At 39.9% G+C, this 12,269-nt stretch overlaps 2 protein-coding genes across 11 annotated transcripts in view; one reads left to right on the top strand and one right to left on the bottom strand.

The window, feature by feature from the left end:
• Positions 1–3,337: 3,337 nt before the first annotated feature.
• On the bottom strand, positions 3,338–6,116 carry LOC109685680 (small ribosomal subunit protein eS4, X isoform-like). 8 transcript variants are annotated; one of them, XM_074049301.1, is made up of 3 exons: positions 5,979–6,116; positions 4,919–5,010; positions 3,338–4,280 (listed from the first exon to the last, which is right to left on the bottom strand). In XM_074049301.1, exon 3 carries the CDS (start codon positions 4,271–4,273, stop codon positions 3,482–3,484), a length of 792 nt encoding a protein of 263 aa, XP_073905402.1. In that variant the 5' UTR covers positions 4,274–4,280; positions 4,919–5,010; positions 5,979–6,116; the 3' UTR covers positions 3,338–3,481. The 8 variants fall into 8 exon arrangements, with proteins under 8 accessions (XP_073905402.1, XP_020018209.1, XP_073905403.1 ...); XM_020162620.2 differs by lacking the exon at positions 5,979–6,116 and adding an exon at positions 5,851–5,974; XM_074049302.1 differs by lacking the exon at positions 5,979–6,116 and adding an exon at positions 5,851–5,974 and having other exon boundaries at positions 3,338–4,275.
• Positions 6,093–12,269, top strand: part of Dnajc27 (DnaJ heat shock protein family (Hsp40) member C27) — a 30,733-nt gene continuing 24,556 nt past the window's right edge. For 2 of the 3 annotated variants that reach the window (XM_074049297.1, XM_020162634.2), the window contains exon 1: positions 6,093–6,226. In XM_074049297.1, coding sequence (XP_073905398.1) covers positions 6,140–6,226 — 87 coding nt within the window. In that variant the 5' untranslated portion in view covers positions 6,093–6,139. The remainder of the gene's footprint in view (positions 6,227–12,269) is intronic. The other variant, XM_074049298.1, reaches the window with a different exon arrangement.

Genomic DNA, 12,269 nt, shown 5'->3' with positions numbered 1-12,269 from the left:
ACTTTAAGGTTTCAACTTTTATTTCACATTGCCCCCTGGCCAAAAGAAATATCTAGGTTCAAAAAAACTTATTATTTATACCCTAATAATTTAGTAGCCATTTAAAAAGCTAATACATGTAAATTGAAAGCAAAATATTTTTCATTCTTAATTAGCAATTACTTAATGGAATGCATGTACCTGTTGGGCACTGTACTTCCCAAACCTTTGGGATCATATTGGGCAAGGCCACTCTTATATCCTATTCCATATTGATTTTTATCACAACTATAGGAAAGCCCAGTTTCCTGAAGATATGACATATACAAGGAATATGGCGCCATCTATTGTTACAACTGTAAACAACATCAACCTAGTAGTTATGCAGTCCATTCATTTCATTTACCACTGGAGCATGGCTCAAGTGGTAGAAGGCCCAGAGTTCAAACCCCGGCACTACCATGAAAACCAAACCAACCAACCAACCAATCAAAAAAAAACCAAAGAAAATTTAAAGTCCCACAGGCATTGTCTTGTGAGTTCATTATGGTGCCGTGGGGTATAATTAATTGTGCTGTTTAAACACTGGATTACTCAATCTTGATAAATATACTGTTGCTATGTAGGAGAAAGTCCCTGCTTTTAAGAAGTACACATTGAAATATTTATGGATAAAGAAACGTGTCTGCCATCCATGTTTATTGCGGCACTATTCACAATAGCCAAGTTATGGAAACAGCCAAGATGCCCCACCACTGACGAATGGATTAAGAAAATGTGGTATCTATACACAATGGAATTTTATGCAGCCATGAAGAAGAACGAAATGTTATCATTCGCTGGTAAATGGATGGAATTGGAGAACATCATTCTGAGTGAGGTTAGCCTGGCTCAAAAGACCAAAAATCGTATGTTCTCCCTCATATGTGGACATTAGATCAAGGGCAAACACAACAAGGGGATTGGACTATGAGCACATGATAAAAGCGAGAGCACACAAGGGAGGGTTGAGGATAGGTAAGACACCTAAAAAACTAGCTAGCATTTGTTGCCCTTAACGCAGAGAAACTAAAGCAGATACCTTAAAGCAACTGAGGCCAATAGGAAAAGGGGAACAGGTACTAGAGAAAAGGTTAGATCAAAAAGAATTAACCTAGAAGGTAACACCCACGCACAGGAAATCAATGTGAGTCAATGCCCTGTATAGCTATCCTTATCTCAACCAGCAAAACCCCTTGTTCCTTCCTATTATTGCTTATACTCTCTCTACAACAAAATTAGAGATAAGGGCAAAATAGTTTCTGCTGGGTATTGAGGGGGGGGAGCGGGAGGGGGTGGAGTGGGTGGTAAGGGAGGGGGTGGGGGCAGGGGGAAGAAATGAACCAAGCCTTGTATGCACATATGAATAATAAAAGAAAAATGAAAAAAAAAGTGTCTGCAAATTAATGGCAAATGGTTTAGAAAAAAATGTGTGTGCATATACATGCAGATAGAGTGTGAGAACAACTGATAAAGTAAATGGGGCAAGTTATTAACAATTGATGAATCTGGAAGGGTATACAAGATTTATTTTTGTACTGTTCTTATGCCTTTTCTGCGGGTAATTATTTTAAAATAATTTTTCAAGATGAAATTCAACACTAAGATTTAAGCCATGTGCATTTAAATAAATTTAAATGCCTGGACATTGAAAATATTAATGCAGATGGCTGCAACCTTTTTTAGAGAAGGGGGGGATGTATTAGGGAAGGTCACAGTGATGTTTTATTTCTTAAGCTGGGTGGTGGATTCATGGGTATTCATTATTATTTTTAATACTGTTAAGTATGTCCAAAATATTTCATAATTTACTTAAAAACATGTATTTAAAATATGAAGAATCATTCTTAATATATAAAAAAAACCTAATAATATACTTAAAAGCATATAGCTGCTGTTTATCGGGAGATTACTGTGTACAATTGGCCCTCTGTATCTGTGGGTTCCATATCCATGGATTCAACCATCCACATAGAAATATTTGAGGAAAAAATTGCATCTGTACTGAAGATGCATAGATGTTTTTCTTCTTTATTCCCTAAACAATATTAACAACTATTTGCATAGCATTTACATTGTATTTGTTATTACAAATAATCTAAAGGTGGTAGAAGTGTGGCTCCAGAGGGAGAGTGCTCTCCTACCAACTGCAAGGCCTTGACTTCAAATTCTGGTATCACCAAAAATAACGATCTAGAGGTGTGTTAAAGTACATGGGAGGAGGTGTGTAAGTTATATGCAAATGCTTTGCCATTTTATGTAAGGAACTTTAGCATCCACAGATTTGGGTATCCACAAGTAGTTCTGGAATCTAATCCCCTGAGGATTCCAAGCTATGAATGTACTTCTCCTCCAATCTTTTTTTTTCATGGTATGGGGATTTAGGCTCAGGACTTCTTGATTGCTAGGCAGCTGTTCTATCACTTGAGTCACACTCCCAGCTCTTTTTATTTTTCAGATAGGGGTTCTCATTTTTGCTCAGGGCTGGCCTTGGACCTCCTGCCTATGCCTCCTGAGTAGCTGGACCACAAACATGGGTCACAACTCCCAGCTTGTTAGTTGAGATGGGGGGGGGGTCTTGCTAACTTTTTGCTCAGGCTGGCCTTTTAACTGTGGTCCTTCCCATTTCTGCCTCCCAAGTAACTATCTTGTCCTTAGCACCACCACATGCCCTGTTATGCCACTATAAAATGTAACAAAGCTGACTCCAGAAATAATGCTCTTACTGGACCTTCCAGGTCCATACTACAAATAGCTACTCTTTCTTCTTTTTACATTCAAAGATTGGAAGAGGGCCAACTTTCTTGCCTTTTTAATGCCACGTTAACTGAATACATACAGAAAGTGTGGCTACTAGATCAAAAATGTCAGTATGAAAAAATAGTAATAAATTTTAATCGTTGGTATCTTTTACCAATTTTTTTTTTTTTTGATATAAGGTTTTCCTACTTTGCCCAGACCAGCCCTGAACTCCTGGCTTCAGGGAATCTTCCTACCTCAGCCTCTTGAGTAGCTTGGACTAAAAGTGTGTGCCTATCCCTGGCTTACTATTCTTAGACGAAATAGTTATCATACCTAAGTCAGTCTCTATGATTCGACATTTTGTATTTATTCTTCTGGGGCCAAAGGTGAACTAGCAAAAAATTAAAGGTTTAGCGATTTATTAAATAACAGAGATATCTTGGATTTGTGAAGAATCATTCTTTTATGCTTTAAACCATCAAAATTCTCACCAGGACTTAAATTTCCTATTTGTAAAGAAGTTTAGACATTTCATTAAATTATTTGTCTATCATGAAAACAATCCAGCAATTAACAGTTTAGCAATCAATAATGCTTTATTGTCTTAAAGTACAAAGATTCTCTTCTCCAACATGTCACCTAGAGACTATTTTGTCCACTACTCTGTTTTTTGGGGGTTGTGGGGTTTGAACTCAGGGCCTTGTGCTTGTTAGGCAGGCGCTCACCCACTGCTCTGTTTAGCTGCCAGCCTCTTGTCTCTCTCTTCAGCAATGGTGAGGCGGATTCCTTTTCCTCGAGGAAGAGAAATCCAAGGTTTGTTGCCTTTGCCAATAACAAAAATGTTGGAGAGCCGAGTGGCAAAGCTATTGCCATTAGCATCTTTCACATGAACCACATCAAAAGAGCCAGGGTGTCTCTCCCTGTTGGTGATCATACCAATTCTTCCCAAGTTAGCACCACCAGTCACCATACACAGGTTACCAGTGTCAAACTTGATGAAATCAGTTATCTTGCCAGTCTCCAAATCAATCTGAATGGTGTCATTCACCTTGATGAGGGGATCAGGGTAGCGAATGGTACGAGCATCATGGGTCACCAGATGAGGGATTCCTTTTGTGCCCACCAAAATCTTTCTCACTTTGCACAACTTGTACTTGGCCTCCTGAGGTGTAATACGATGAATAGCAAAGCGACCCTTGGTGTCATAGATCAGACGGAAATTCTCTCCTGTCTTGTCAATGCTGATGACATCCATAAACCCAGCAGGGTAGGTTACATCAGTTCTGACTTTGCCATCAATCTTAATGAAGCGCTGCATGCAGATCTTCTTTACTTCATCTCCTGTCAGAGCATACTTAAGTCTGTTCCTTAGGAAAATGATGAGAGGCAGACATTCTCTCAGCTTGTGGGGGCCAGTAGATGGACGAGGAGCAAACACACCAGTCAATTTATCCAGCATCCAATGCTTGGGAGCTGCTACCCGCTTCAGATGCTTCTTAGGACCACGAGCCATGGCTGTTCTAGGAATGGAAAGAGCAGGTTTTTATTAGCATTGTTATCATTTAAAAAGTATTTAATGTTTTTAAAAATCAAAGTTTTTGAAAATCTGGCATAAAACAATTATGACATTTTCAGCCTTTATTCATTGTCTTTCTGCAATGTATTTTTTAAAAAAATCTTTTGGCACTACTGGGGTTTGAACTTAAGAGGTCCTCACGCTTGCCAGGCAGGCACTCTACCACTTGAGCCACTCCACCAACCCTTTTTTGTCTTGGATATTTTTAAGATAGGGTCTTGCTTTTTTGCCTTATCTGGCCTAGAACCTTGATCCTCCTGATGTCTGCCTCCTGAGTAGCTAGGATTACTGGCAGTAGCTAGGAATACACCAGCACCCAGTATGTATTTCTTTTAAAATGTGTAAAGCTTTGTGAGACCAGAAGCAATGTTACCTTTAGCTTTGCAATTTGCTGGGAAATTGGCAGTTATGCTTTTGTAGGGCACTAAATAATTTGTCAAGTTCTATTTATCTTATGTAATTGAAAATATTTACTCAAACTATTACTGTTTCTTGTCAGACTAACTTTTATTCAAATGGCTGCTTTTCTCATCTCCTGGAAAGAAAACTGTGGTTATCTTAGAACTTATTCTTTTACCTTACCTTGTCAGCTAAGAGGAAGGGGAGAACCAAATGCGGCAGGCAGAGGAGGAACAGGAACAGTTTACAGCTGCAATCCTACACCTTGACAGGAGCTGAAGAACACAATAAACACTTAGTCTGAGCTTTCATCCTGCAGATGAGTCAACTAATCCCCAAACCATTAGATCTATGCGAGGTGCAAAAAACTAAAATTTCACCTTGATCCAATGAACAATTCCATTTAAAAATAAAAATAATTTGAAAAAACCCTTAAGAGCCAGATTCACAGCTCTGTCTTGCCTAAGGCCCTCTTCCAGAACCAGGGTCTGACTCCCCCACTTCCCCGATCCCGACCCTGCCTCTCAGGGAGCTTAACTTTGAGCAAGGGAAACCGTACAGTTGGCCTTTCTCATCTGTAAATTTCCTGTTTGGACTCAACTAACAGTCCTTCAAAGATACTGGAGGGAGGTAATAGTTCTACTAAACATGTAGACTTTTTGTCATTATCCCCTACAATGTAACAACTATTTACATTCTATTAGGTAAAGGTAATCTAGAGGGGATTTAAAGTACGCCTGAGGGTGTGTACAGGTAACACGCAATTATGCCATTTTAGAGAAGGGACTTGCGCATGCGCGATATCTCCCGCGGAAACCGAGGACCCACTCTACTGATGGAGAGGGGGACAGCACGGGGGCTCACGGATCGAAGAACCCAGAAAAAAAACCACCCGAAAATAAACCGTGGTTTACTTGGAATTTTTGGCATGGCCGGGTCTTGAACTAACGTAATTCCTAACACCCTCAGACCCGAAGGAACCGCCCTCAACAGCCAAACGTTTCTACTCCTGTGAACACAACAAAGGCCTCCCGTCCAGGTGCCTATAAAACAAGGCCGCGCTCCCCACAACGTAAACCCAGCCACCGCCCAACGCCGCCTTCTCGTCAAGGGACCTGGCCGCGCTCGCTCGACGTACGCCAGAGACCATGTAACTGAAGCCGCGTCTCTGTGGGACCGCGATGACGTCAGCCGCCGCGCGCTAGCATCGCGAGATTTCCTTCTCCCTCCCCCGACACCCTACCTCCCAACCGCCCGCGCTCGCTGTCAAGGCAGCGGCGGAGATGGCGAGCCGCGGAGCCCGGGCTGTGACGAGAGCAGCGGCTCCGCTATTGGGCGAGGAGTCCTGAGGGACGGGCTAGTTTGGTGCACAAGGACACTGAGGCGGGTGGCCCCGAGAGAGCAATGGAAGCCAACATGCCGAAGCGGAAGGAGCCTGGCAAGTCTCTCCGCATCAAAGTCATCTCTATGGGCAACGCCGAAGTGGGGAAAGTGAGTACAGCCCGCCGGCAGGGGCGGGACCTCCGCGCGGCAGAGCGACGAGTTCATTGGCTGAGTGGGCAGCCACTCAACAGGCCGGAGCCCAGCCTCCTTCCCGCCCTCGAGCAGGCCCTGCGCTAGGCGAGGGGATGCGGCCCCGCGAGGAAAATTTGCCTGACCTCTTTGACCTTTGCGTTGCCCTCCCCCTGTACCGACGTCAGTCTTCCTAGGAAGGTGTGTGGATGGCCTCTGACCCTTGAGTACACCCCAACGAGAGTAAGGAGGCTTAGATGCTGAGGTCGGGTCACGTGCACAGACGCCAGTTCTGCGTTCTAGGTCTTGGACCTGGAGAATGAAAGTTGAGTTCCCCTCGCAGTGTTTGGGAGCCTATGGAACCTAACGGGGTGCGTGTGGGGACAAGGATTAAGAACGTGTTGCTGGGCAGCCTGGACTCTACCCGCTTAATTGAACAGTCTGGCGGGGGTCCTGCGGGTTTGTTTTTGTTTTTCACTTTCTGGTAGCGTGACCACAACCACCGCCTTAATCTCTGCTCCATCTCCCGGGTATCAAGTGTACCCTCTCCCTTAGAATGGGCAGGGAAAGCCAGAAGTGACCTGACGAGTTCTCAGACTGCTTCCTCTCTACCCAGGTCATCTCTCCTGGGTAAGTGGAAGCTGTTGGTTGAGAGCCACCCAAGGTCATCAAAATCAATGGCAGGATTAGAACCTGCAGCGCTCTTTCCACACCTGATTGGTGTTTAAATCAACTCCGACTGGTATCTGAATGCAAAACAGCTGTTAACGGGAGTGTTTAGGCCAGTGCCTTGCTCACAGCAGAAGCTCGGTAAATGTTTCTCAGTAGATACTGTACTACTTACGTTTATATAAGGACTCAAAAGGGCATTCGGTGAAATCAGGGTTTACCGAATGTCAGCTATGTGGCAGGCACGAAGGAGAAAAGAAAAAGCCTCTAGGTTACATACTGAACTGAGTACATACTGTATTTTCACTGTGTCCGGCAGTGCAAAGTTAGAAGCATCACAAAATGCCAGTGCACCACATGCATTTAACATTGTTTTGGATTTATTAGCCAATGCAATTAGACAAGAGAAGGAAAATATTTAAAAGGTGAAGATAAATTGGAGACTCAGAGAATTAACTGAAAAACTATTAGAAACAATAAGAACATTTAATAATGCCAAATTATATTCATGAATTAATAGCTTTATTATATGCAAATTGTATACCTTTGGAATATATAGTTGAAAAATGATTTTAATTTATAATAGCAACCAAAATAAAGTGCCTAGGTTTAAACTTAAGAAGAAATAGGGAGGGACCTGCCTGAAGAAAAATTTCACACTCTATGAAGAGAAGACATTCAATTAGGCAAATGGAAAGATAGCCCTCAGTATTGTAGAAATGTCAGTTATTTAAAATAATATTCAAATTTAAATTCAATTCCAGTTAAAACACTAGTAAGGTTTTTTTCAGAACATAATTAAGTTACTAATGTGCTTATGAAAAATCAAGTGTGAGAATCATAAAGAGAATAGTGAAAAGAGAAATAAGAGGAGACTAACTCTACCAGATAGTCAAAAATATTTTACATTACCAAACTTTTCCGGTTGGTATTGGAAAGGAAATTTTAACACTATGTGGAACAGAATAGAGCTCAGAAATAAACCCAAACAATAAATTCAGTAAATCCAGTATAAACAGATGACAGTAGAGAACATTAATAAGTAATGTTGAACAACTGGCTGTTATTTCCTACAACATTTCTTTCTTTCTCTGTGTCTCTGTCTCTGTCTCTCTCTCTCTCTCTCTCATACCCCAGGCTGGTTTAGAACTCTTGATGCTCTTGCCTCAGCCTCCTGAGCATTGAGATTATAGGGTGCTGGGATTATAGTTGTGTACCACCATGCCTGGCTTCCTTTTAAAAAATAAATTCTAAGGGCTGGAGGCGTGGCTCAAGTGGCAGAGCCCGTGCCTAGCAAGCTCAAGGCCCTGAGTTCAACCCTCAGTACCCCCCCAAAAATGAAGTAAATTCTACATGAACTTAAAAAAAATTCTAAGGGGACTGGTGGAGTGGCTCAAGTGGTAGAGTGCTTACCTAGCAAGTATAAGGCCCTGAGTTCAAACCCTAGTACTGCCAAAAAATAAAAATGCAAAAAAAATTCTAAAAATGAGATTTAAAGGAAAAAAAAAGATGGAGAATTCACAGTTATTAACTGATGTGATACAATCTGGAATTTCTGAATTCCAAATAAATTTAACTTTTTGAAAAAAAAAAAAATTTAGCCAGGCATGGTATCACAACTTGGGCTACATGGTAAGACCCTGTCTCAAAAAAAAAAAGTCAAGCTGTGGGGTGCCAGTGGCTCATGCCTGTAATCAGGAGGATTGAGTTTCAAAGCCAGCCTGGGCAAATACTTCTCAAGACCTATCTCCTATCTTGAAAAATCCCTTCACAAAAAATAGGGCCAGTGGAGTGACTCAAGGGCCTGAGTTCAAGCCCCAGTACCACACAAAAAAAAGTCAACTTTATGGTATGTGAATTATCTCTCAATTAAAAAAAATGAAAGAAACTTTGATATTTAAGTTCAAAAAAAAAGGGCAGAGTCAACTGAAAAAGAATTATTTAGAAAGATTATTGAAAATGAAAAGTTCCTGAAAATCTCCATAAGAAAACCAGAGAAAACAAAAACACTGGACTTGGGATGTGGTTTAGCAGTAGGGCTCCTGATTACTTAGCTTGAAGCCCTGAGTTTGAGCCCCAGAACTGCAAAAAAAAAAAAAAGAAGATTAATATTGAAAAGGAGACAAATCACACATTGGAAGAGATTAAAAGAATTATTAGAGGATAGTACATATTTAAAATACATTTAAAAATGTGGAAGAAGCTGGGCACCGGTGGCTCACACCTGTAATCCTAGCTACTGGAAAGGCTGAGATCAGGAGGATTGCAGTTTGAGGCCAGCCTGCACAAATAGTTCTTGAGACCCTCCCCATCTCCAAAATAACCAAAGCAAAATGGACTGGAGGTAGAGCTGAAGCAGTAGAACACTTGCTTTGCAAGCATAAAGCTCTGATTTCAAACTCCAGTCCTGCCCCACCCCCAAAAAAAGAAAAGAAAACGTGGAGGAAATGGAAGATTTCCTAGCAAAGTATAAATTACTAAAATTAAGCCATAAAGATGTAGAAAATCCAGTTTCTTTTCAAAAGGAATTAGAAAAGCTATTAAAAATTTACCATTCAAAAAGTACCAAGATGAGATGGTTTCTTGGATAAACGTTAAGCTTTAAAAACATAATTTTAATTAAGTTATTCCAAGGGCAAGAAAAAGATAAGTAGTACTCCAATTCATTATTCGAGGTTATGGTAAGTTAAGTATTAAAGCTTAATATTAAAGACAAGTATATGCCAATTTCACATATATATGAAATGCAGTATTTCTAAGTATCAATAAATAGAATTCAAATAAAGGTAAATAAGAAAAATAAATAGAATACATCAATACATCAAAAAGAATTCACTATTAACAAATAAGGGGTATCCCAGGTATGCAAACATAGTTCATTGTCAAGAACATAATGAACATAATTTGTTACATCAACAAATTAGTACAGAAAAGCTATATGATACTTTCAGTGCTGTAAAAACATTTCACATAATCTAGTAGTTGATCCTGGTAAACACGCAAAATCAGAATAAAATGAAATATGGAATATTTATAATAAAATATTATCGACCAACAGCAAATATCATGCCAAGTGGTAAAATACTAGGGCCATTTATAGTAAATAGATACCAAAAAGAAAAAAATACTGCTATCATCCTTACTATTCAGCATTGTTTTTAAAAGTCCTAGAATTGTAATAAAAAAGAGATAATATAAATATTCAGATATAAAAATGATCTTTTGCTGATTATATGTTATATGTCTAGACTACCCAAAAGAGTCTTTAACCTACATTAATTAATTAGAGAGTGTGGCAAGATGATGTAAAAATGCATAAAGGTTAATAAATTGTTTTGGCACTTCCAGCTAAAAATGGAAATGAAAAACGATATTCCACTTATAATAGTGACCCATAAATTGTAACAAGAAAGGTACAGTACCTCCATGAACAAAGCCAAAGTCTAATTGAAGGGCATAATACAGGATCTGAGCAGATGGAAAGACAAAGCAGATTCTTTGTAGTAATATAATGCTAGTTCTTGTAAAATTAATAGATTTAATGCAGTGCCAAATAAAGTCTGAGCCCTTTATTTATTTATTTGGTGATGAGATTGAACTCAGGGCCTCCTACAAGCACTACCACTGGGCTATGCCCCCATCCCTTCTTTTTAAAGGAGTCTTTCTTTAGGTAGAATTATTTTAGAATTCATATGAAAGAATAGCTGTCTGAGAAAATCTAGTCAAAGCATGAACGAAAAATGGGCTAGGACAGTAGAAGAGGGGAATTTGCCTAGACAGTATTATAATATAGTCTAAGACCAAACAAGAAAGCTTTGCATTGGCGTAAGAATAAACAGAGATCAATAGAACAGAATAGAGCCCAGAAATACATCCTATTATGTAAGGATTTTAAAAATGACAAAGGTGACTGGGCATGGGGATCTGTGCCTATAATTCCAGCTACTCCAGGGGCTGAGACCTCCCAAGTAGCTAGTATTACAGGCTTGAGAAACTGTACCTGGCCTAAGTACCTCCCTCCCTCCCTTAACCTGGGGCCTCATGCTTGCTAGGCAGGTGCCCTACCACTTGAGCCACTCTCCCAGCCCTTTTTGTGTTGGGAGTTTTCGAGATAGTCTCTCGAACTATTTGCCCAAGTTGGCCTTGAACCGAAATCCTCCTGATCTCTGCCTCCTAAAGTAGCTAGGATCACAGGTGTGAGCCTCTGGTGCCCAACTTCTGTTTTCTATTCAGGTAAAATTTGGGAAGTTTTGAAAAGCCTGTTAATAGGTTGAATACAGCTGTAATTATTGTGGCTACATTTCTGAATGTATTATCTCAGAATTAATATGGAATGGCAAAAGAGGCATGAGGTCAAGGACAAATGAATATATTGGGAACTGTGGATCCTGGGAGACCTGGAGATGACCTTGGCTCTAGGATGAGTGGCCTGCCAATGCAGCATATAAACAGACTTCACGGGGAAACCTCATCTCCTCCATGGAGAGGATTAAATAAATTTTAAAAAGTATGTTTTTAAAAAGCTTTATCGAGAAATTCACATACTACTCACTTATTTAAAGGACACATTTCACTGACTTTTAGTACACTCATAGAAATATGCAGCCATTACCTCAACCATTATAGAATATTTTCATCATACCCCATCATTGTTCACAGCAATTAACTATCTCTCCCATTACCCCCAACAACTAATTTACTTCCTGCCTCTCTGGATTTGTTCTAGATATTTAATATAAATGGAATCATACACCATATGATCCATTATGGCAGGCTTTTCTCACATAGAATAGTTAGGAAGTTAACCTATGTTGTCCCACGTATCAGTATTTCCTTCTTCATATTACAGAGAAATAGTTCCTTGTTTGGATATAACACTTATCCAATCAGGTTGTTCTCACTTTCGGCTACTGTGGATAATGATAATATAAACATTCAAATTTATATTACAAGTTTTTATGTGGAACGGGATGTGTTTTTAACCTCAGTTAAAGTACCATTTTTAGTATATTGAAAAGTAAAATGTTAGGTTCTCATTACGTTATCTCATGACATCCCATAATTTTTACAGCACTTACCATGACTATAATTTAAAGCTTACTTATATAATTATTTACCACTTCCCTTATCCAATTAATTGTAAGCTCCTTGAAGGCAGTGACTTGACCCTGCTTTCATATCACAGTGTCCAGCACAGGTTACAAACTCACTAGTCATCTAGTAAGTTTTTTGCGGTACTGAGACTTGAACTCAGGGCCTTCATCTTGAGCCACTCCACCAGCCCTATTTTTGTGAAGGGTTTTTTTTCAAGATAGAATTATTTGTAGAACTATTTGCCCAGGCTGGCTTCAAA

This window comes from Castor canadensis, chromosome 12, assembly GCF_047511655.1.
Source record: "Castor canadensis chromosome 12, mCasCan1.hap1v2, whole genome shotgun sequence".
Lineage (NCBI taxonomy): Eukaryota > Metazoa > Chordata > Mammalia > Rodentia > Castoridae > Castor > Castor canadensis.
The sequence above is the reverse complement of the archived record's forward strand: the minus strand, read 5'-3'. Positions and strand labels throughout refer to the sequence as shown.

Bases quoted from the DNA above. Each gene is read 5' to 3' on its own strand.
- LOC109685680 (XM_074049301.1), bottom strand. From the start codon at position 4,273: ATGGCTCGTGGTCCTAAGAAGCATCTGAAGCGGGTAGCAGCTCCCAAG.